General features: G+C 46.3%; 1 protein-coding gene across 1 annotated transcript in view; it reads left to right on the forward strand.

The window, feature by feature from the left end:
- AGMO (alkylglycerol monooxygenase) overlaps positions 1-26,429 on the forward strand; it is a 388,184-nt gene that overhangs the window by 186,887 nt on the left and 174,868 nt on the right. Inside the window, exon 8 of the mRNA XM_082259080.1 lies at positions 5,850-5,929. Within this exon, the coding sequence (XP_082115206.1) occupies positions 5,850-5,929 (80 nt within the window). The remainder of the gene's footprint in view (positions 1-5,849; positions 5,930-26,429) is intronic.

Raw genomic sequence — 26,429 nt, forward strand, 5'->3', positions numbered from 1 at the left:
CATTGTAGCAAAGTGTCATTTCTTCAGTGTTGTCACATGAAAAGATATAATAAAATATTTACAAAAATATGAGGGGTGTACTCACTTTTGTGAGATACTGTATATATACATACATATATACATATGAAATTGCCTTCTAGATTTATCAGCCCTCTGCGAAATATTTAAATACACGGGGAAATATTTAGTTGCGTGCGGAGCCATGTGACAGTATAAAGTATGACACTCCGTCTTCGGGTAAACATTTCAGTTTAAAGCGGCGCAGGCACAACAGATCAGTGTAGCCTAATGAATAACATTATATGAAGCACACTCCCCGTAATTAATCACCAGCTGACAATCGAGCAATAAACACGTAAGTACCACTTCAGTATAAAACATCAAAATTCGATTTCCTCTGCGGAGGGACATTTTTCAAAAGGCAGAAAATTGCTGTTTTCAATTATTCGCCATTGCAGTAATAAACCGTCTACTGTGTGTATATATTTAAATATTTGTATTTCTTTGTGAATTCATAATATGTTTGTTTGCTTTTTAATTATCTTTCCTGTTTGTTAAACTTCGGAGGAGTTCACATCTTACTGTACACTACACAAGAATATACAGCCAATCTAGTGTAGCGCTGCCCCTGTAGGAGCCGCTGTAATTTAACAGGTTCTTGCCCAAAGCAGTGTAGAGGAAGCCAGGCAAACAGCAACAGTTCATGCACCTCGATCTACCCGATGAGCGTGAGCAGCCGATGGGTGGATGGCGAACACAGGCTTGCTTTGACGGTCCTCCCCTCCAGCCTTCATAGCTCTAACCTTCACTGCAGTGCAGAGAGCGGGACACAGCACTGGTTGGAGGGTGGAAACGGGAGCTGTCTCCGTTCACTTTTTGAGTTAACCAGCAGGTGATTGGCTGCTAGAAAGCAAGGCGGTCCTAGCAACCAATCACCAGCTTGTTAATGTAAAAAGGTAACTCCGGCAGCTCCGCTCTCTGCTCTGCAGGACACCTGAGTGCTACCTACACATTGGTGTGTGTGTGTTAGTGGGGGATACTTAAGAAGGAGACAAAGGACACTGCTTTGTGGGGGGTGGGGGGCACAGGGCACTGCTATGGGGGGCAAGGAACACTACAGTGGGGGTTAGCAAAGGACGCAAGTCGGTTTAGCCACCCCTACCCAGCTGGATAGAATTCCTCCCACAGGAAGACCCTGCCATTCCAAAGTCCAGACTATTTATGTGCCTCCTAAGCCACCTACTGGTCACACCTCCCCAGGGATTGGCTGAAGCACAATAAATATTGAGGCTGCTCATATGAGTTTCCCGCCCGCTGTACATAGCCTGTGCAAAGTGCAGAGCTGTGGGAGGAACTCAGCAGGCCCCACCCACTACAAGCTGCCTGTAGAAAACTACAGGAAGGGGTGGAGACAAGACCAGCTCCTGCACAGAGGGAAAGTCTCATACTGGATTACTGCACAGATCTGGAAGAAATACACAAAGCACACCAAGATTCAAAAAGAATACACATGATGAATGTGATCATTTTTAATATCAGTGAACAAGAACAATTGAGTACTGTCTATGATTATTTTTTTTTTTATTTGTGATAACATCCAAGCTTTCAGGGTGTGCCCCTGCTTAGACCTTGAAGAAAGGAGTACACCCCAAAAGCTTGTTCTGAAAATTTTAATGTTATTGCAAATAACAAAAATAGCACAGACAGTACTATTCTTAATGCATTATAATACAGCTACAAATACCTCAAGAATAATATCAGCCATGTTGTCATATTTATGACACTACAACTACTATGGTTATAGAGCAGGGGTGTCAAACTCAAATTCCTTGTGAGCCGCATCAGCAGTAGGGTTGCCCCCCTAAAAGGCCGGTTGTATCTGCATTGTGCTACGTACAGAGTTCAGGAGTGCGTTACATACAGAGTGCAGGGTTCAGGAGCGCATTACATACAGAGTTCAGGGTGCAGGAATGAGACCTGTACAGAGTGCAGAGTTCAGGAGTGCACTATTTACAAAGTGCTGAGTTCAGGGGTACGCTACATTCAGAGTGCAGAGTTCAGGAGTGCATTACATACAGAGTGCAGAGTTCAGGGGTACGCTACATTCAGACTGCAGAGTTCTGGAGTACGATACGTACACAGTGCATAGTTCAGGACGGAGTACGCTACAGATAGAGTGCAGAGTTCCGGAGTATGCTACGTATAGAGTGCAGATTTCAGGAGTATGCTACATATAGAGCGCAGAGTTCAGGAGTATGCTATGTACAGAGTGCAGAGTTCAGGAGTATGCTATGTACAGAGTGCAGAATTCAGGAGTGCGCTACATTCAGAGTATAGAGTTCAGGAGTATGCTATGTACAGAGTGCAGAATTCAGGAGTGCGCTACGTACAGAGTGCAGAGTTCAGCGGTACGCTACATTCAGAGTAAAGAGTTCAGGAGTATGCTATGTATAGAGTGCAGAGTTTAGGAGTACGCTACGTATAGAGTGCAGAGTTCAGGAGTACGCTACGTATAGAGTGCAGAGTTCAGGAGTACGCTACGTATAGAGTGCAGAGTTCAAGAGTACGCTACGTATAGAGTGCAGAGTTCAGGAGTACGCTACGTATAGAGTACAGAGTTCAGGAGTACGCTACGTATAGAGTGCAGAGTATAGGAGTACGCTACGTATAGAGTGCAGAGTTTAGGAGTACGCTACGTATAGAGTGCAGAGTTCAGGAGTACGCTGCATATAGAGTGCAGTGTTTAGGAGTACGCTACGTATAGAGTGCAGAGTTCAGGAGTATGCTACGTATAGAGTGCAGAGTTCAGGAGTACGCTACATATAGAGTGCAGAGTTCAGGAGTACGCTACATATACTGTAGAGTTCAGGAGTACATTATGTACAGAGTACAGAGTTCAGGAGTATGCTACGTACAGAGTTGAGAGTACAGGAGTACGCTACAGAGAGAGAGAGAGACTCTCCTTTTTTGATGAATAGGTAGGGGTACAATGTACCCGATACCCATTCACATAGGGTGGGGGGCTGGGATCTGGGTGCCCCCTTGTTAAAGGGGGCTTCCAGATTCCGATAAGCCCCCGCCCGCAGACCCCGGCAACCACAGCCCAGGATTGTCAGGAAGAGATCCTTGTCCCCATCAACATGAAGAACTCAGTGAGAGTGCTCTCTGCACACAACCTCGTACCACCATGGACACATGCATGTGGCGGGTATGTGCTAAGGCCCTTTCTACCTGCTACTGCATAAAGAGGAAATGATAGAAAGAAAAGAATAAAAATAAAATAAAGAAAATAGAGAGGGGCTGAGAGAGTTTTATGATAGATACACATAGATAGATATCCCCCATCCATCCAACCATCCATCCTGCAGGTGAGACCTCATGCTCGGGCTGAACCGTTCGTCCATCCCTGATATTTATACTGTTTAAATATCAATCGTCTTAGTTTTTAATGTCATTTTTCAGGTTGTCAGTAAAAAATGTGCTCCGTCAGTAAATGTTCCATGTTTTATCAGTAAAAAATCCTGCGGAAGGTTCTCAACACTGCCTGGGTCTCTTACAATTAGCTTTAATGCAGGAAGACAACGCAGCTTCTCAATCATGTGACTGCTAGGATTGACTCTCACAGAGGTCACATGATCGATGCTCCCCATCAAAAGTCTTGAACAAGCTGTTGGTGACAGCTCAGTCAGTGAGCTGGGAGCACTCAGCTGGGAGCTCTCTGCACACAACCTCGTACCACCATGAACACATACGTGTGGCTGGCAGGGCTGCTGTACAGGGCCCAGGCACCATCAGTTCAAAAGGGGGGCCCAGTCACCTGCTGGGCAGGAGGGCTTGCTGTACTGTCTTATTACAGCCACTGATCCGCTTTTGTCTTCCCCTGTAGCGCTACCAGCTTCTCTTCCTCTTTCTCCCTCCGGGTGCACTGCAGGGGGATAGGTCATAGCACATGTGCCCCTTCCATTTGCTGTCTTGGCCCCCCGTTTGCCCCTTTCCCCTGCAGCACTTCTGGCTTCCCTCCTCTCCTCTCCCACCAGCACATACTGTGGGCACAAAGGGAGATGTTTCAGGATAGAGATCAGCAAAAGGGGCTGGTAAATATGTCATTTACTGGCCCCTTCCTTTCCTGAATGAACACAGTGAGCGATCGGTACCAATCACTCCTGTATCACTCCTTCATCCTGTGTTTACTATGCTTCAACTTGTGAAAGAGCAGGAAACCTCAGAGCGTTACCTATTCATTAATCTGTGGCTGCTGGGGCTGCAAAGAAGTCACTTTTGGCCAGGAAGGGGGGGCCCTGGCAGGTAGGCTGTATGGAGCCCCGTGATTTCAAACAGCAGACCTGGTCTCAGGCAGGGGCGTAACTACAGGGGTTGCAATTGCAACCGGGCCACATGTTCCAGGGGGCCTGTGCGTCTCCCCTGTACACCTGGATAGGAGGGGCGGCGGGGGCAGCATGTAGCTGCAGGAGGAAAATGGAGGAGATTAGTTCCTCTGTATGCTGCCCCCGCCACTCCTCCTATCCAGTTCACACTTGTGTTCCACTGTCTCTGGGCCCCTGTGTGCTCCCATGCCCCCCCCCCCCCCCCCACTGTGCTGACTGTCCCCCCCCTTCACTGTGCTGCCCCCCCACTGTGCTCCCTCCCCTCTCCTGCCGGCTGCTGCCAGGAACCAGGAAGGGGTCGGTAAATATGTAATTTACCAGCTCCTTCCTTTTCTGAATGGACAGAGTCATAGTCAGTGACATTGTAAAAAAAAAAAAAAAAATTATAAAAAATAATCCAAATAAAATACCAAAAAATTAAAACTGCTGACACCAGTGGGTGAACTTCTAGGATCTCAAAGGTCACACTTGCAACCGGGCCCTGGCATTCCACCACTGTGGGGAGGCCCCAAGATGGCAGGAAGGGGGCCCACTGCAGAACTTGTGAAAGGGTCCTGCTGGGGGACTGTAATAAAGGGCCCCGCAACAAGAGTAAAGGGCCCCAGGATCAGTGGGAAGAGCCCCAGGCTTAAAGGGAAGGGCCCCCCGGCCAGGGGTCCGGGAGGGGGCCTTCATGGTTTCTTGCACCGGGGCCCTGAAGGTTCTAGTTGCGCCTCTGGTGGCAGGTATGTGTTAAGGCCCTTTCTAATTTCTACTGCACAGGTGTCAAACTAGGGGCCCACCAGCTGTTGCGGAACTACACGTCCCATGAGGCATTACAAGGCTGACAGTTACAAGCATGACTCCCAAAGGCAGAGGCATAATGGGACTAGTAGTTCCGCAACAGCTGGAGGGCCCCAAGTTTGACACCCCTGTAAAATTACTGCATAAAGAGGAAGAAAGAAAAGAAAAGAAAAAAAAAAAAGAAAGAAAATAGAGAGGGGCAGAGAGAGAGTTTTATGATAGATACACATAGATAGATATCCCCGATCCATCCATCCATCCATCCTGCAGGTGTGACCTCGCTGTGAGGCTTTGCTGTAATTACATATGATTGCTCACGTAAGAGCTCATCAATATTCTGCCCGCAAACAGCCGACATTTGTTAAGCCCGGAGGATTATGATACTTGGCAAGTGCCAGCTCAAGCTGGAGAATTTCCCCCTGGCTCCCGGCTGACTGGGCTGCAATCAACAACGTGATATGATATATACAAGTGATAGATTACTTCATCCTATAAATACATTTTAAAGCCTCTAATTATATGCATTTGTTTACTTAACAACCCCCGACACAGCATGAACCAAACTCAGCAAATTAGGCGGTGAAGGTAAATGGTGTGGATGGGGGGAGGGAGGACGGATTGGCAATCAGCTGAATAATTGTCGGCTATTAGTGAGCCTGATTTTTCTTTTCTTTCTTAAAGGGACGTTTGTGGCGGAGAAAGACAAAGTGGTGTATGGCCTGACCCATCCCATCAACACGTTTCAGCCATTTACAGTGCAGGTAAGGAAAGATTGACATATAAGGGGTTCATTTACTAAGGGCAAATAGACTGGGCACTTTGCAAAGTGCAGTCGCTCCAGAGCTTAGTAAATGAGCAGAAGCTCTGCTGACTTCCATCATCCAATCATGTGCAAGAAAAAAAAAGATCAGTTTTTTTTTAAAATTATCCTTGTACATGATTGGCTATTCTTTGCAAAGTGAAACCTCATTTACTAAGCTTTGGAGCAACTGCACTGTGCAAAGCGCACAGTCTATCTTCCTTTAGTAAATCAACCCCAAAGTGCAAGAGCAGATTAACTCTTCTGGCTATCAGATGGATGACAATTAAAGTGGAAATTCAGGAAGGTATAAAAGATGCAAATTGATACAACTCTGTATGCATCAGTACCGGTTCACTTGGTGTGATGCGGTAACCCTGCGAATCCACTGGGGGTTCCCGCATCGCACCCAGTTCACACTGCCTTATGCAAACTGCTGGGAGTCTCAATACAAAGTTAATGACACCCCCAGATCAGTTCATATATCGCAGTGCGAACTGTCAATTCGGACATGAATCGGATCACATAGGTGTGAACAGCCATGTGATCCCATTCTGGTGCGGACCCAAAAAAGGGTCCTACACGACTTTGGTCCGATTGCGATGCGAATTCAGCCATACGATCTGTATGGCTGAATTTGCATCGCACAGACATCGCATATGACTTGCATAGCAGTACGGTACGAACAGGGGAGGACTGGGCCAAGCGACAGGGGGGCAATTGCCCCCCCCCCCCCGGCCACTCTGATGGCCCGTAAATAGGCTGCACTGCTTCTGCCACAAACAGGCGTAAAGGATTCCTGGGGAAGAAAAGTAAAAAGTCCCTACCACTGACCTACTGGGTGCGACTTGAAGAAAAGGACAGAGAGCAGGCCTCCCCCTCCCAGCATGCATGTGTAAACTGTGTCTGAGCACCGATTCCATGTCTCACTGGAGCCCCAAACAAGCTATCCCAGCTCCCCCCAACTGCCCCCTGCTGGCCAGGTCAGGAACCCTGGTTTCGGACAGTGAGTAGAAAGTACCTGAAGCAGAGCTTCAGCCTGGAATGGGGGTCAGGAGGAGGCTGGGAAGAGGGAGAGTGGGATGGGGGCCGAGTCGCTGCACCATGGGCCTCTGGTTTGTACTTGCCCCCTGGGCCAAAAGTTGCCAGTCAGCCCCTGGGTGTGAATCATGTACGATGTCTGACATCGCTATAGTGTGAATCAGCACTTAAAGCTGAACTTTACTCTCAATCAACATGAACTATTTTTAATCCTTATGCTGCTAGCAGTAGTAAATAGATCGCAATGTATGTTTACTTGTTTTACATTTTATTTTTTTACATTTATTTAGTTGCTTCCTGGTTTCTGGCCTAGGCCAAAATGATGTCATGCATCCAGGAGTCTTCTTAGGAGGAGAGGAGGAGGGGCTTTGTCTGCAGAGCACACCGCCACACATGTATGCCTGAGCTAAGGCCAATGGATTCCAGGAAGTAAATGCTACATGAATCATCTGGCCTTACTCAAGATGGCCGCACACAGAAATGCTAGGGGGTTGTTTTTCAAACTTATTTCTCAAAAGGTGGCAGCAGGTTATATGGACCGGCCATTCCTTCTGGTTGGGTTGGAACACATTATCCCAATCTTAGCAAGTCCAAATGTACCCTGACTTTCACAGGCCAGGTCCATATAATCAGGGCAACCATCAGAAAATGGGGGGGCCCTTACACAGCTTTAGGCCTGGGTCCCCTAGGCCTGGCCCCCAACATTCCCCAGGGCCCACCCGCTGGCCTTCACAGCACAGGCCCACAACTAGCAAAATTGTCAATTTACTATTGTGATGTCTAACAACTTGTTTCCAGACCAGTCTACAGTGAGCACTGAGCAGTCTTGCAGTCTACACACAGTGCAGCTCTTCCATGCGGCCAACCTGCGACTGGCGTGGTTCCCAAACCAGCATCCGGTCTGTAGGGAGAAGCGGAGTGCAGATGATATCTAAGTGAGCTAAGTGAGCTGCATCGGCTCACACCATGGCCACTCTGCTTTAGCAATTGCTAGTTACTACAGCAGCAGCAACTCGGTCTCGTTGGTTGGGGCCCGGGAGGCCGGCCCGCTCAGGGTGCCCGGATCCCTTGTGACACCTGGGCCCCCTACATGTGTATGGGCTGTCCCCCCCTGATGGCGACCTTGCATATAATTGTTTAGCTGGTCCCTAGCTGGTTCTGTAAGGCCTGGACATATCATTTGGTAATTGCATTCAGCTCATTGCTCGTAGTATCAAAAGAAATAGCTCTCATCCCAAGACAAATGTTTTCCTATTTTATGCTCTCAGACACTTTGGTGCCTCGGTATGAAATTACCTCTTTCTTCCTTCTGATATTGCAGTTGTCAGGTCTGGAGGGCTTGTGAAGTGATACCTTGATTATTCTTATCTATAGCCACAAGCCCACAGGGTCCTGTAAGAGACTCTTTAAGTCCCTGGTGCACAACCCGCGCCTTGACAGCCACATGCAGCCCTTGGACCCCAGGAGTCAGTAGAGAAAGCATTGGTTTGTAAAGGGGCCCTCATAGTGGTGAAGTCTAGTGGTTTCATGCAACATGTCCCTAGTCTCTGATTGTCTCCTATGGCATGACTTCAGTCTCCAACCAGTGCTGTAGAATGATCTCTGACCATTTTCTCTAGCAAGTTTTCCATCAGTGACAGTTTTCGGTAGTTTTACATGTAATAGATACTATATTTGGCCCTTAGAGACATTGGGGGCCGCATTTGAGGTCCCCCTTACCTTGAAAGTTGACAACTACTTCTTGAGTTTAGGTTTGTGGGATTACTTAGCTTTGCAACCATGTGCATTTGTCTACTTGAATGACTTAGGATCATCACAACAAAAGAAAGATCCATACAGCAAGATATAACCAAGATACAAAAAAAAAAAATTTAATAGACATTAATGGTACCAATTGGAGAAAAATCAACTATATTTTATAGCTATCAATATATCAGATTAAAGCCCCAATGCGTTTCACAGACTTAGTCCACTTTCTAAGGAACGGTAGTGACATGGTCAGGGGTTAGGCTCGGAGACCAGTAGCTGTAGAGTGACACCCACCAACCAGCTGGATAGGTACATAAGCAGGTCACCCAGAAGGATGACCCGGGCTCATCCGAGGTGCAGAATCTAAGCACTAACCGGGGCTCACCAGCGCTACTGATGGTGGAGATTTGCTGCCTGTTAGTACCAGGTTGTGGTCCTCAGGATCGCCCAACTAGGAGGTGAGCAGGTTGGAAGTGTTCCATAGGAAAAAGCCAAAGGTTGGGACAAAAGCGAGATCTTGGGTGTAAAGAGTACAATAATCTGGCAAACAGGAAGTGCAGAGACATGACTAAAATATGAAGTTCATGGGAGGAGCAAAGGGTTCAAACTTCAAGAGAAACAAGGTTCAAGGCAGCATCATTCAAGGAATTGTCCAGGGAGCTTTCCAGCGCCCCAAGTGGCTAGCAAGAAGAAACACTGCCTGATACAGCAGAGGTTGCGGGTTCAGACTCAGGTCCTGACAGGTAGTATGCGATTTTTGATGCTGTACATACAGAAGCTGTTCGTAAGGGGAGCCCAAAACTTCCCTCCTGGTAGACTTAGGAACAAAGAAGGGATAACACGAGGCAGAAAAAGTGAGAATCTTGGGAAAGAAGTCTTTCCCATATGTCAGTATTTCCTCCCTTAGTATCAAAGGAAGCCTTTTATAGGGCACTCAGTTCTATCAGAGAGTGGACCACTAGTCCCTTTGAATATCCTGGGAAGCCTTTTATACATTGCTACATTGCTCAATCATTAATTGGATGGACAATCCTCCATTGAACATATAGCTCCATATTTAAAATAGACCACCTTGAGCCAACCAAGGGAAATGCCAAACGAACCATCCAACTAGGAAACCCATTATAAATATACACCTATTGTAAGAACCCTAAATTAGAACTATAGGCTAAACTTTTTTTTTTGGATATGGGGGTTGCCATCTTTGTCCCATCGGGAGGATTTACCTTTACTTACTGTCCCATAGCCAACACAGGAAGTGGGAGGAAACCCTTGCAAATCAAGGTATTCCCTTGGGCTCCATAGGTCTCCATTGGAATATTTCTCCTCTATTACTTTTCTGGGGACAACCCAAAATATTGGATTTTCTTTTACTTTCAATAAGCATGGTAAATAGGACAAATAGAGAGGGGGAATCTCCCTAACGGGGGAACAGACAGCCATATAAACCTGATCGGTATTCTAATCCCTCCAGGTGTGGGGGCTATAACATATCAGTGGAATTATACAGAGGAGAGATGGAAGCATGCAGCGAAAACTTCTCTATTGTAATGCCAGGAAGGCTCCACCCACTTCCAAACCACACCCACTAACACGTTTCACCCATCATGGGCTTAATGGTAGCCACCATTAGGCTTCTGATGAGGGAAATGCGTTGATGTGGTTCGGGAGGAAAGCCTTCCTGTCATTTGTGCAATAGAGCTCACTGTGCGCTTCCATCTCTCCCCTGTATGCTTCTGAGTATCGGGCAAAACAAGCCTTGTGGGAGCTGCACCCAACATGGATTGAATCACCGAAAGACTGTATTAGTGGAGCCTGGAGAGGTGCTACGTGTTCGATTGGGGTTCATATCTGTAGAATTATACAGATGGGGACAGATGGAAGCGCACAGCAAAAAAAAAAAAAACTGCTCTATTGCAAATATGACAGGAAGGCTTTAGCACTATCCCCTCCCAAAATCACACCCACTAACGCGTTTGACCACTTGCCGACCGCCGCAAGTACATATACTGCGGCGGTCAGCCCCTCCTGGGCAAAGTGACGTACTGGTACGTCACTCGCCCGCGACCCAATAGGGGGCAAGCACGCGCCACCAGGGGGCGCGCTCCCGCCCCCACTCGTTCCCTGACATCCCTGTGCGAGTGACCGGCGGCTCCGATGTCCTCCGGCCACTCGCGGTCTCCCGCTGGAGAGGGAGAAAGGCAGATGGCTGATGTAAACAAAGCCGCCTGTCATTCTCCCTGGTGTAACTGCAGAGACTATATGATCCTGCTATGTAGGAACGTATGTCTCTGTGGTTACATCACAAGCCACGCCCCCCACAGTTAGAATCACGCCCCTAGGAACACTCTTAACCCCTGGATCTCTAATAAAGTTAACCCCTTCCCTGCCAGTGTCATTTTTACAGTAACAATGCATATTTTTAGCACTGATTACTGTAGTAATGTCACTGGTACCCCCAAAAATGTCAGTCAGGGGTCAAAATAAACTAAAAATAAAACATCCACGGCCGCCTGCAGAACAGTCCGTGACATATGGTGACGCAGCTAGCCCCCTCCGACGCGTTTCCACTTAGGAGTCGTCTACTGGGAATGGAGCTTTTTTTATTTTTTATTTTTTTTTACTATCTCCCTGATCAGGGCTTAGGTTCCATCTTAGACTCCTAGGTACCAATTTTTTCCTCAATGTACTTATCCAGGAATACTATGTAAATTATGATACCGTTTTCATGTGTGTGGCTGTGGAAATCTCAGGAATGTATGGACAAAAATACGAATCCTTTGCAGGCAAAACAGTTTCTATATGTATTTCAAATGTGTATTTAGCGGATTGCGTGGAGTTTAGCTATAAATGTCCTCTTGGCTATGTGCTGGGAAATGTAGCCTTATAAACTTAGCGAATGACCCCTCCCATCGCGCACCCCACTTGCCAGTTTTAAATTGGCGTTTTTTCTCAGCGAACGCCTGTGCACGGTCTCCTTTTCTATAACATCTTTCTAAGCGCCCTCAGAGCAGCTCAGATATTTTCTGGAAGCCTATCTGACCACCTCCTGTCACATGACCAGACGCCATTAATCAGTATCTTACCAGGTTCAAGTGCTCCCGCTCTGTGTATACAACACGTCGGCCAATCTTAATTATCCATTACAGCCTCTCAGATGAGCCTAAGTTTGTCTCTATTCATCACCTTCCCCAATGATTGGAGATCTGGTTGAAAAACAGGGTCATTGCCTTGTAAATTGGCTCATTAAGTTCGGGGAATGTGATGAATCGCACCTCATGTTCACTTTCTGTTCCATATGGCGGCTGTTTATAAACAGCGCTGGCCTTACATAACTCAGCTGCTGGGGTTTTATGCGTTTTCCCTGAATTTCCCATTCAAGATATGAATATACCCTCAGCGGCCACTTTATTAGGTACACCTCGCTAGTACCGGGTTCGACCTCCTTTTGCCTTGAGGATTATTTACTCATAACTGCGTGCATTATTGGCATATATGAAGTCCTGTAATAAATAAAAGTTGTGAATGATCTGCAAATAGATGGTTTGCCATTTTACAAACATTCCATTCTCAGTTTATTGAGTGGAGTTCTCATTTTAACAGTGCTTTAACCACTTGCCGACCGCCGCAAGTACATATACTGCGGCGGTTAGCCCCTCACAGGCAGAGTGACGTATCGGTACGTCACTAGCCTGTGAGGCTCTGGGCAGCGAGCGCGCGCCGCCGGAGGCGCGCTCCCACTCCCGCGTGGTCACGGACCCCCCCGCGCGTGTGACCGGCGGACCCGATGTCCGCCGCTCACTCAGCGATCGTCGGTGGAGAGGGAGAAAGGCAGGCGGCTGATGTAAAGAAGCTGCCTGTCATTCTCCCCTGTGTAGAAACAATGATCATACGGTTCTACTATGTAGGACCGTTGATCATTGGTCCTACAGCTCTAGCCACAGCCAATCACAGTTAGAATCACCCCCCCAGGGACACACACAGCCCCTCCCTCTCAAATAAAGTTAACCCCTTCACTGCCATGTAATTTTACAGTAACAGTGCATATGTATAGCACTGATTACTGTAGAAATGTCACTGGTAACCCCAAAAGTGTCAAAAATGTCAGTCAAGGGTCCGATCTCTCCGCTGCAATGTCGCAGTACCGCAAAAAAAATCGCAGATCGCCGCCATTACGCGTTAAAAAAAAAACAACAAAAATGACAAAAATCTTTCCCTTAGCTAGTAAACGCGATAACTTTTGCGCAAACCAATCAAAATACGCTTTTTGCGATTTTTTTTTACCAAACATATGTAGCATAAAACAAATTGGCCGAAAATGTAAAAAAATTTAGATTTTTACATTTTTTTGGGGGGAATTTCATATAAAAAAATGTGAAAAATATTGTTATTTTTGCAAAATTGAATCTCTTTTTTTGTTTATAGTGCAAAAAGTAAAAATCGCACAGGTGATCAAATACCACCAAAGGAAAGCTCTGTTTGTGGGAAAAAAAGGACGTCAAATTCGTTTAGGTACAGCGTCGCACGACCGCGCAATTGTCCGTTAAAGTCACGCAGTGCCGAATCACAAAATACCCCCTGGTCTTTCAGCAGCCAAATCATCCGGGGCTTAAGTGGTTAAAGTGTACATTCATTGGCCGCTTTATTTGGTACCCCTTGCTAGTACCGGGTTAGACCCCCTTTTGCCTTCAGAACTGCCTTCATTCTTCGTGGCATAGATTCAACAAGGTGTTGGAAACATTCCTCAGAGATTTTGCTCCATAGTGACATGCAGGGCTGGGATAAGGGGTGGGCAACAGGAACGGCTGCCCTGGGCGCAATTGTTTATTGCAGGGATAGGGACACTCTGACCCTAACCCTAAGGAAAGGGGGGGCACAGTTTGCCATCGTTGCCCTGGGCGCTGGAGGACCTTGTCCCAGCACTGGTGACATGATAGCAGATTTGTCAGCTGAACATCCATGATTGGAATCTCCTATTCCACCACATCTCAAAGGTGCTCTATTGGATAAGATTTGGTGAGTGTGGAGACCATTAGAGTACAGTGACCTCATTGTAATGTTGAAGAAACCAGTGGTAAGATGATTGGAGCTTTGTCATATGGTGCGTTATCCGGCTGGAAGGAGCCATCAGAAGATGGGTACACTGTAGTCATAAAGGGATGGACATGGTCAGCAACAATACTCAGGTAGGCCGTGGCGTTTAAACGATGCCCAATTGGTACTAGGGGGCTCAATGTGTGCCTAAACCGTTGATAGAAGGCAGGATGGATCCATGCTTTCGTGTTGTTTACGCCAAATTCTGACCCATCTGAATGTCGCATCTGAAATCGAGACTCATCAGACCAGGCAACGTTTTTCCAATCTTCTATTGTCCAATTTTGGTGATCCTGTGCGAATTGTAGCCTCAATTTCCTGTTCTTAGCTGATGGCCATTGGAGGACAGTGACCTCATCGTCATGGTGAAGAAACCAGTGGTGAGATGATTGGAGATTTGTGACATGGTGCATTATCCTGCGGGAAGGAGCCATCAGAAGATGGGGAAACTGTAGTCATAAAGATGGACATGGTCAGCAACAATACTCAGGTAGGCCGTGGTGTTTAAATGATACTCAAATGTTACTAAGGAGCCTGAAGTGTGCCAAGAAAATATCACCCACACCATCACACCACCAGCAGCATGAACCGTTCATACAAGGCAGGATGGATCCATGCTTTCATGTTGATCCCGCCAAATTCTGGCCCTACCATCTGAGTGTCGCAGCTGAAATCGAGACTCATCAGACCAGGCAACATTTTTCCAATCTTCTGATGTCCAATTTTGGTGATCCTGTGGGAATTGTAGCCTCAGTTTCCTGTTCTTAGCTGATTACACTGTATCATGTCATTTGTTTTATTTGATTTATTTTTTAATCTCCCGCCAGTTCCACGCCCCTGCGTCACGGCACTCGCAGGGAAGGGAACCGGAAGACAGGCGATGGTATCGGCCGAACACAGCAGGGGAAGCTGAGTATCATTCTGGGGTAATCCCGAGTGTGGCTCGGGGTTACCGCTTTTGGCACTGTATATTAACCTGAGCCACACTCGGAATACCGCTAGGGAGGTTAATGCACATTCACAGAACGCTTAGATGAGAATGGAGCCTGAAGGTTAAGTCAACACGCGTAAAATCGCACATTTTTGGGTGCGCTTGTGAAAGGTGCAAGAAAATGATGTTGCACTTGCAGTGAATGTCATTGTTATAGGGCACCCCAAACATAAAAACGCGTGACAAACACATCACCATGCGCAGTCAGAAAACAGGCAAAGCACCACACTGAAAAAGCTACATAAGCTACTTTGGCATGTTTGGCACCTGTAGCGCCGCCCATTGAAATGAAGGGGCGTCTAAAGTAAAAAGGCATATAAATGCAATGGCTGCCATATTGCATCATAGTGTGAATAAGGCCTAAATAATAGACCTCTATTCAAATATGGTTCATGGAAAAGAATAAGTACATATGAAGCACACCTCATCCCAAAATGTCATGTTGGGCCATTGCGTTTGCTGTTTGGTTATCGCAGTAAAAATGGCAGCACAATTGTATGACAGATCTTTCTGCAAATATGCAAGTCTGGGTGGTGACAGCTTGCAGATGTTTTCATTTTTTTAGTACATGTACTTTTTTTGGACATTATCTTTGTTGGTTGGGTGTAGCGTGGTGCGGTGCCAGTAAACACGCAGAGTCCTGGAGTGCAGTAACGGATGTATTGAAGAACTTGCAAACAGTACAACAACCCGGAGGGGGAGCTCACCCAACTGGACAGTGGTGAGTGGGCCCCAAGACAGCACTTGCATCTGCACTGAGCATCTGTGGGGCATCCTCAAACAGTAGGTGGAGGAGCGCAAGGTCTCTAATGCCTCGTTTCCACTGAGTGGTACGGTACGGTTCGGTTCAGTACGGTACGGTTCGGTTCAGTACGGTACGGTTCAGAACGGTACACCTTGCGTTTCCACTGCCAATAGTACCCTTTCATGATAGGCGTGGTGTAGCCGGAAAGCTGTGATGGATGATTCTCTGTCAACCAATCAAAGTTCTACAGAGTGTAGCTCCACCCTGTTGGTACGGTACTAATGTGCTTGGTACCCCAACGAAATGGTACCAAAAAAGTGGTACGGTACGGTTCGGAATTAGGGTACCATTCACAATGGAAACGGCAAAAATTGGGTACCGTACCGAACCGAACGATAACGCTCAGTGGAAACGAGGCATAACATCCACCAGCTCCGTGATGTCGTCATGGAGGAGTGGAAGAGGACTCCAGTGCAACCTGTGAAGCTCTGGTGAACTCCATGCCAAAGAGGGTTAAGGCAGTGCTGGAAAATAATGGTGGCCACACAAAATATTGACACTTTGGGCCCACCTTGGACATTTTATCTTAGGGGTATACTCACTTTTGTTGCCAGCGGTTTAGACATTAATGGCTGTGTGTTGAGTTATTTTGAGGGGACAGCAAATTTACACTGTAAGACCCCGTTCACATAGGCGCGACCCGACTTGCCGGGGCGACCTGTGAAGTCGCGGTGCGCAGCTCACACCGCGACCTCGGAGCGGCATGCACGGACTTCATATCATTGAAGTCAATGCAGGTCGCTCCGGGTCGCCCCAAAGTAGCTCAGGACCCTTTTTCTAAGTCGTCCTATTAGAACGGGTCCTGTGCTAATCTATGGCAGGCGACCCGCGGCGACTTGTCAGGTGACCAGGTCGCCTGACAAGTCGCCCCAGTGTGAAACGGCTCTTATATAAGCTGTACACTCACTACTTTACATTATAGCAAAGTGTCATTTCTTCAGTGTTGTCACATGAAAAGATATAATAAAATATTTACAAAAATGTTGTTATATACTGTATATATACTTAGGATCATATAGGCTAGCACCAGTGGTATAAGTGTGATACGTTATAAAGTGTCCAGTGTTTTTTGCTGGGACCCAATGCTGAGATTTACGTATGCGAAAGCTGTGCTAAGCTGTGCCGCCAGTGCCCTCCACTGTATTCTGGATAGTATTTTTTTTTTTTCTTAGTAAATCAACCCCATTGCTGGATGGTATTAAGAAAAAAAAAAGGTAATTTATTGAAAAATAAATGTGCCAAAAGGTCCATGTGAACATACTTCCAGTGATTAACTGTTCTCCAGCATGTATAAAAATATAAACAATATTAAATAAATAATTTTACTTTAATTTGAACAATATATTAATCATGTAGAAAATATTCAACTAGATTCATTAAATTTCCCAAATTAAACTCTTATTTGTATAAATATTGCTGGAATGAATAAAGGATAAATAATTACAGAATGAGCTCCCGCAGTCTGTTTAGTCAGAGAAGGGAAATAATTCATCAGTTTAAAGAGGAACATTTACTAAGAGTCCATTTATTTCCTTGCAGTGTATTAAAGCACATGCATTAAAAGTGCATTATGTCATGTGCTAATGGGCATTGCGTAAAGATGGCCTATTCAAAATGAATTGGCTGCCAACGTATCCTGATGTACTTACAAAAAAAAAACACATTACCCTTTTCTCTTTCATTCATTGACAGACACAGCTCTTCATCTTCCTGACCGTAGGGTTATACTGCCCCCTACAGGAGTAGGACACTAGAAAAGCTTGAGCACGTCTATGGGGCAGGCCCCAGGGGGTATACTCCCACTTCCTGGTATAGATATTCATTTATTTTCTGCCTAGTCAGGAGTAAGGACCTAGTTCCTTGCTGGAATCTCTGGTTCCAGCAATTTTTTCTTCCTAAATGGAATTTTTTCCTCCATTTGTTATTGAGTCTGAAGCATGCTTCACCACCTGATCCCCTCTCAGAGGCTGCTGGGCCCTCTGGAGCCTCACTACTGGCTGCACTTACGGCAGTCCTGGAGTCCCTGGTGTCCAAAGTGGATTTGGTCCTGGGCAAATGGGCTAACAAGAAGCTTCCCCTACCTTCACCTGCTTCCTCTGTCTCATCAGATCCAGGGTCTGATTCCGCCGCTGCGGATGCTGGCTACCCTTCGGGGTCTGTGTCCACGCACCCTGCTTGCTCAGATAGAGAGCATGACTCCTCTGTTCCTCTAGCCACACATGAAAAGGCGCTAGTGGAGGCACTGATTGTATCGGTGCGGGAAACCTTACATATGGAAGATGCGACTAACGCAGCATCAGAGGCGCAGGTCACCTTTACCACCCACAGGTCCTCCAAAGCAGCAAGGGTTTTCCCCTTATCCGCCTTCTTTGACAATATTGTCTCAAAAGGGGGTTCACAAAAAGCACTTTTGCAATGCGGTATCCTTATGAGGAGTCCCTCCTAAGGAAATGGACCGTACCTCCTGTAGTGGACTACCCGGTCTCCAGGTTGAATAAAGCCACTGTCATGCCGGTGGAAGAGTCTCCGGTCTTCTCTGATCCGGCCGATAGACGGTCAGAGACCTTGACCTGCCATATGTTCACTGTGGCTGGGTCGACACTTAGGCCAGTGTTTACCATCACCCTGGTGTTACAAGCTATGGGCTTAAGTTTTACACCGGTACCCCTCTTTGGATGCTGCTCTACTGCTTTCTAGACTGTCTGTCTGTTTCAGCAGTGGTCCTGCGGCGCATTATCTGGCTGAAGTGCTGATCTGCAGACCAGGCTTCTAAGAAGGCCTTGTATGATCTTCCATTCCTGGGGGATCGCCTGTTTGGAGCTTCCTTGGATGACATCATCAAAGTCCTCACAGGAGGAAGAGTACTTTTCTTCATCAGGCATCCAAGGGTAAGGAGTCCTGTCGCAGGCAGGGTGTTTTTTTTTTTTTTCTGTTCACAAGCGGCCTTTTCGTCCCTCAGGATTTCAGGACAAGGGATCTAAAGCCTTTAGGGCCTCCAATGGGGGTTCCAAGAAGTCTTTGTCAGGCAAACCTACAGTGGGGTCTGCCAGTACTGCGGACAAAAATTCATCTGCATGAAGGGGCGCAATAACCCGCATTAGAGGACCTGTGGGTCTCCCTGATTCAGGACAATTGGGTCCACAAAGTCATTCGATCCTGCTACAAGATCTAGTTTTGATCATATCCACCGGAAAGGTTCTTCCCTTCCAACCTGCATTTATCCCCAGATCGCTTAAAGGATATCTATGGGGCAGTGCAAGACCTGTTATTTCAAGGAGTAATTGTTCCGGTTCTGATGTCGGAACATTTTCAAGGTTTCTATTCAAACCTGTTTACGGTTCCCAGGAAAGAGGGCAAGGTGCGTCCAATGCTGGACCTCAAGGCACTAAACTGCTTTGTGCGGGTACAGATGTTCTGAATGGAATCCATTAGTGGTGGCGTCCCTTAATCAGGGGGATTTTCTATCGAGGACGCTTACCTTCACATCCCCATCTGTTTTGCGCATCAGTGCTTCCTCTGCTTTGCCGTGGGTGAGGAGCATTATCAATTTGTGGCGTTACCCTTTGGTTTTGACTCCGCTGCTCGGGTCTTCACAAAAATGTTGGCCCCCGGTGCTAGACTTGTTGCGTCAGCAGGGGATAATGGTACTGGTGTACCTGGATGATCTGCTTTTACAAGCAGAGTCTTCAACTGCTCTGTTGGCCAATTTGGAGATCACTGAGGGAGTTTGGTTGGATTCTGAATCTTCAGAAGTCTGCTCTAGTTCTGTCCAAGATCCTGGAATATTTGGGTCTGACTCTGGACTTAGCTTCGGACAGAGTGTTTCTCCTTCTGGCAAAACTTCAGAAGTTGCAGGAGGCGATCCAGCTTCTGCTGTCCAGCAGACGGTCGTCTCTTTGGACTTGCATGCATGGACCTGATGGTGTCTACCTTCAAGGTGGTTCCATTTGCACATTTCCACAAGAGATCTCTGCAAAAAGAGATTCTGGTGAAATGCAACAATGATCCTCAGTCTCTGGACAATCTGAACCTGTTGAGCTGGAACACGAGGGGGTCCCTGGTTTTGTGTCTTCGCTTTCCAGCTCTTCAAGGACCAGCTCTTCAGGGAAAATAATTTCTTCCCCAGTACTGGATGGTTGTCACCATGGATGCCAGCCTGTCCAGGTGGGGAGGCATCCTCGGCACAGAGTGTGCTCAAGGGGTCTGGACTCTGGAAAAGTCAAGGCTACCGATCAATGTACTGGAGCTCTGAGCAATCAAGCTTTGTCTGGATCATTGGACAAATCATCTTTGGGGGTGTCCAGTATGGATTCAATCGGACAATGCCACAGCTGTGGCTTATGTGAATCACCAAGGGGGCACAAGGAGTGTCCTGGCGGCTCAGGAAGTAGCCGGCATTCTAAGGTGGGCAGAATGATTTGTTCCATCCATCTCTGCTGTGCATATTCCAGGAGTGGAAAATTGGCAGGCGGACTATTTCAGTCGACAGGCGTTAGACCATGGTCACTTCATCCGGAGGTGTTCCGTCAGTTGTGTCACGGGGGGGGGGGGGGGGACTCCTGAGGTAGATCTGTTGGCCTCTCGCCTCAACAGGAAAGTACAGAGGTTTGTGGCACGGTCTCGGGATGCTCTAGCAGACTCCACAGATGCCTTAGTGGCTCCCTGGAGTCATTATCATCTGATGTACACCTTTCCTCCTTTCAAACATGGATTGCAGGAAAAAACTTACCAGGAAAGGTTAAAGGACCTTAACATGTATAGCTTGGAAGAAAGAAGAGACAGAGGGGATATGATAGAAACTTTTAAATACATAAAGGGAATCAAATCGGTAAAGGAGGAGAGCATATTTAAAAGAAGAAAAACTACCACAAGAGGACACAGTTTTAAATTAGAGGGGCAAAGGTTTAAAAGTAATATGAGGAAGTATTACTTTACTGAGAGAGTAGTGGATGCATGGAATAACCTTCCTGCAGAAGTGGTAGCTGCAAATACAGTGAAGGAGTTTAAGCATGCATGGGATAGGCATAAGGCTATCCTTCATACAAGATAGGGCCAGGGACTATTCATAGGATTCAGATATATTGGGCAGACTAGATGGGCCAAATGGTTCTTATCTGCCGACACATTCTATGTTTCTATGTTTTTATGTTTCAAACTTCTGCCGAGACTCCTGCGCAGGATTGAAGCAGAAGGGATTCCGGTCATCCTGGTGGCTCCAGATTGGCCTCGTCAGTCTTGGTACGCCAATCTGGTACGGCTAGTCGATGCTCCTTGGAGATTTCCTTTAGAGAAAATCTCTTGTCTCAAGGACCAATCTTCCATCCTGCTTTACAGTCGCTGGCTTTGATGGCTTGGCTGTTGAAAGATAGGTGCTAAAGGAAAAAGGGTTGTCTGATTCAGTGATTCCTACACTTTTAAAAGCTAGAAAGTCTACTTCCAGGAAGATTGACCATCATACTTGGAAGACGTACATTGGGTGATGTGAGTCTCTTGGAGTTCACCCTCGCTTTTTTTTAGTGACTCGGATATTGACCTTCTTCTTCCAGCGAGGGGTCGAGCAGCGTTTGGCCTTGAGTACCATCAATGGCCAGGTTTCGGCCTTGGCAATTTTCTTTCAATGTCCGTTGGCCACACACTCCTTGGTGCATACCTTTCTCCAGAGGGGGGAGACACTTGGCTCCCCCAGAAAGGTCGCCATTGCTTCTGTGGGACCTCAATTTGGTGTTGTCAGTTCTTCAGAAACCTCGCTTTGAAATTATTCAGGAGATTCCCCTGCTTATGTTTTCCTAGAAGGTGGCCTTTTTAGTGGCTATTACTTCTGCATGCAGGGTGTCTGAGCTGGCAGGGCTGTCTTGTCGTTTACCTTATCTAGTGGTTCACGGGGATAAGGTGGTTCTTCGACCGTGTTCGGCGTTCCTTCCAAAGGTCGTCTCAGATTTTCATCTGAATAAAGACATTGTGTTGCCCTCCCTGTGTCCTAAGCCTAAGCATCCTAAGGAAGTTGCCTTGGATTACCTGGATGTGGTTCAGGCAATCAGGGTGTACCTGGCAGCTATGCAGTCGTTTAGGAAATCAGACTCACTGTTTGTCCTCACAAATGGACCTCGCAAGGGGTTGGCTGCTTCTGCTGTGACCATTTCCAGCTGGATCAGACAAACTGTGGTTCAGGCCTGTTCTATTAAGGGTCAGGTTCCTCCTTTCCCTGTCGGGGTGTACTCTGGCGCTTAGTGCCTCCTGGGCCTTCCGTCATCAGACGTCGGTGGTGCAAGTTTGCAAGGCAGTCGTCTATGCACACATTCACAAAGTTTTATAAAGTGGATGTATTGGCATCTGCGGATGCTTCCTTTGGACGCAAAGTTTTTCAAGCTGCTGTTTAGAGAACTCGTCCTTTTTTCAGGTGAGCTCCAGTTGTTCTCAGTTGAGCTCCATGTTACCTAGTTGTTTAGCCTTGGGGAAGTTTGTTTTTCTGCTGTTCCCACCCCTCATGTTTGACACTGATTTGGGACGTCCCTACGGTCATGAAGGTGAAGACCTGTGTCCATCAATGAGCGAAAGAGAAAATGTTTTTTTGACTTACCGTAAAATCCATTTCTCTGATGTTCATTGACGGACACAGCACTCGCCCCTCTTTTGAGTTGCTTGTTACAAAACTGAATACCTATAGCAGGAAGTAGGAGTATACCCCCAGGGACTGCCCAGTGGGCATGCTCAAGCTTTTCTCTGCCTAGTGTCCTACACCTGTAGGGGGCAGTATAACCCTTTGGTCATGAAAATGAAGATCTGTGCCCATCAATGAACATCAGAGAAATGGATTTTACGATAAGTCAAAAATCCAAGCCAAGGGGCCAGATGTGGCCTTTTACTTGCTTTTATCTAGTTTTTGAGGCACTATTTCTTCCTCTGACACCAATGATGGGTCAATATTCCTCCTACTGACACCAATGACTGGCCACTATTCCTCCTACTGACACCCATGATGGGCCACTATTCTTCCTACCGACACCAATGATGGGACACTATTCCTCCTACTGACACCAATGATTGGCCACTATTCCTCCTACTGACACCAATGATTGGCCACTATTCCTCCTACCGACACCAATGATGGGACACTATTTCTCCTACCGACAACAATGATGGGGCACTATTCCTTTCACTGACACCATTGATAGGACACTATTCCTCTCAGTGGCTTAAATGACCCCTCAAGCAGTTAAGAATCATTACTCAATAAATTAAAGATTCCCTTCAATTATTCAATTATGTGTAGATATAAAAAAAAAAAAAATCTGAATCACTTGGCGTCTGGCTGTTGTATATAAAGGATTCTCAACGCTTTTAATAAATCAGCCTCATTGCGATAAACCCAAGGAACTGAATTCACTAAGATGTAACAAATGTTACTTACTATAACAATCCACTTCTTCAGCGATAGGATTCTGATTTTCAGCTCTTACTGCTGACAGTAAACAATGGCTAACATAAACCGTTATCATTGGGTGAACTGAGCCAAATGTAACTATGAATTAATACTGAGGTGTCAGGCTGGTATCTTATAAAGGATTTGGACATATTTGTAAATGCTCGTGAGTCTAAATTAAAATCAAACTCACATTAATTAGAAATGATAAACGACTTCTTTCAATGAAGTCATTCTGTCTGGTAATCAGAAAAAGATCCATTTCTGTTTAGAAGAATACATAGAAATCATGTTCAGCCGTACATTAAACAATCAGAAGTGATTATATGAATAGTAACAGATGAAATTAAAAATGCATTAAACCGTCATTTGTTAAAATCTAGCCGTAATATAGAGGTGAGGAGATAAATGAGGAGACGGCTTCCAGAGTCTGTTTAGACACAGAAGGGAAAACATTGGATCAACAGGATACATTGTAACCAACCTGAGGGACTAAATAAGATACAATGAGGTTTTTATATAAAGCGTACACATACTGCTGCCTAAACAAACAAACCAGCTTCCAACTGTCAATTCTGCATTCCAGAGTTAAAGCCCAACTCCAGGATGGAGATTACAGCTCCATGCACACTAGCGTTTTTTTGTTTTGTTTTTTAAATTAAAAAAATAGTGGAAAAAATTATGGATTAAAAAAGGCTGGTAATAGCTTTTTGTAGTAGCGTTTTAGGAGCATTTTGGAGAATTTAGGAGCGATTAAAGTGCGTTTAGGAGCATTTTACTGCTTCCAGACCGGCCGCCGCAGTTAGTAGTAGTCGCGCGCCTGCAGCTAGGGGCGAGAGCGCGCCTCCAATCGTCAGCGGGGACTCTGATGCATGGGACAGTCAGCTCCGATTGCCACCTGACAACCGCGATCGCTCCACTGAGACAGAAGGACGGTCAGCTGTCGTAAACACAGCCGACCGTTCTTCTCTCTGGAATGATTACAGAGCTCCTGTGATCCTTCTATATAGGACCACATGTCTCTGTGATCATTTCACAAGCCCATCCCCCTTACAGTTAGAAACAAGCCCCTAGGTACACATTTAACCTCTTGATCACCCACACTGTTAACCCCTTTCCTGCCAGTGTCATTATTACAGTAACAGTGCATATTTTTAGCACTGATTACTGTAGTAATGTCACTGGTCCCCCCAAAAGTGTCAAAAATGTCAGTTAGGGGTCCGATCTGTCCGCCGCAATGTTGCAGTCCCGCAAAAAAATCGCAGATTGCCGCCATTACTAGTAATAAATAAATAAATAAAAATGACATAATGACAAATGACAAATCTTTCCCGTAGTTAGTAGACACGATTTATTTTGCACAAACCAAATCAAAATACACTCATTGGGTTTTCTTTTATCAAAAATTTGTAGCAGAATACAAATTGTACTACCGGTAAAATTATGAGAAAAATTTGATTTTTACTTTTTCTTTTTTGTTATATAACAGAAAGTGAAAAATATTGTTTTGTTTTTTTTTCCAAATTGTTTCTCTTTTTTTGTTTATAGGGCAAAAAATAAAAATTGCAGAGGTGATCAAATACCACCAAAAGAAAGCTCTAAAAGCTCTATTTGTAGGAAAAACAGGACATCAATTTTATTTGGGTACAGCATTGCACGGTCGCGCAATTGTCCTTTAAAGTAACGCAGTGCCGAATCGCAAAAAATGGCCTGGTCATTAAAACGGAGTAACGGCATCGGAAACTATTTTTCAATAAAAATACCCCCCGGGACAGTCAGGGCTAGTACATTCCACAATGGATAGCCTCTGATCTGTCCCAGTTTGCACTTACCTTTTAGAAGAAATACTTACCTTGAAAATGTCTTATCCAGCGCTGCCATCTCAGGTGTGTGCAGCTGAAGCCAGAGAGTCCTCTTCGGCGTCCTTTTCCATGTCCTCTTCGGTCCCAGAATGCCCAGCACTGGCCCCGCCGTCACTTCCGGGGCAGGAGCGTCATCCCTCCACAGCTTCTGGGTATGCACAGAAGCTGTTTAGCAGGGAATGAGGCACCTCCACCGGAACTGAGGAGCGGGGCCGGTGCAGGCGCATTGATTCCTGGGAGCGATGACGTTCAGCTCCCAGGAGTCAATGCAAGGAGGAAGAGATGGCGCGGGCCCCGGCCGCAGAGGGAGGAATAGGAAGAAAGGCGAGTATACTTTCTTCAATATCAAGGTAAGTAATTTTAAAAAAAAATCGGGACTATCCATTTCTTTTTTAGGTGACACTCAGCAAGCGGATTACCCAAAGTGGATTTTGAGGCCGGATCTCCACTTTAAGGGGGGAAATCTTCCGGTCCAGAAGTGGTTAAAAAACCTTTGCAATAGCCCCTCTCTGGCACTGCAAATGTTAAATGCGTGTTAGGTCTAGGGGGAGCTATAGAGGTACTTACCTTAGGACCAATTCACACTGCAACGCAGAGCAACAGCTGCGGCCACTATGACCGCTCTGCGCTGCCAGTTATTCTAGAGGGCATTGTGGTGCGTGATTCAGCTCATCATATGGCTCCTTTTTTTTTTTTTCTACAAGCTTTATTTGAAAAGTAAAAAACATACACTTCATTCATTGCAATGTCAGGCAGCACGATGCGCTGGGCTGCCTGACATTGCAGTACGATTCGGCCCTGTGCGCAGCATATCTGCATTTTATCGCTGCAGTGCAGCACTAGGCTGCATTGCAGTATGAATAGGACACACCTCTTTCCTGTGTGTCCCTGCGTTGACAGACATTTTACCATGTGGTCATAGGTGTGCGCAGTCTATTGCAGATTAGGGTGTGCCCCCCAAAGCTCATACACACATGCGTTTCTCTGAATTCAGTGAATGAATGGGAAGTGCTCTGTGCTGAGCGGCTTCCTGTTCATTCACCAACTGAAGCATAGTAAACACAGTTTGCAATGCTTCAGTTAGGAAAGAAAACAGTGAGTGAGTGTGTGTTCACTGTGGTCATTTAAAAAAGGAAGGGGCTGGTTAATGACATATTGAGTAGCCCCTTCCCCCCTTCTCTATCCTGAAACATCCCCTGCAGCAGCCATGGGGAGAGGAGAGGAGGGAAGTCAGCAGCACTGCGGTTAGGGGGCGCAACACAGGGGGAAGCCAGGGCAGTAAGGTGCATCTGCACCACACAGAGTGATTAGGGTGTGCCCAGGCACACCTGACACACCCCATGTGCATGCCTATGACTTGGTTTCAGCCTACTGCAGAACTCACACTGGGAGAGGGTGGGGCAGTACAAACGGCCAACCAGCTAGACATGTGCAGAACAAAAAAACTTACTTTGTTTCATTTTGATTCATTACTTAAAGGAGTTGTAAACTCAGGAAGGT

Source organism: Pelophylax lessonae (genome assembly GCF_965119305.1).
Source record: "Pelophylax lessonae genome assembly, chromosome: 5".
NCBI classification, from domain to species: Eukaryota; Metazoa; Chordata; class Amphibia; order Anura; family Ranidae; genus Pelophylax; species Pelophylax lessonae.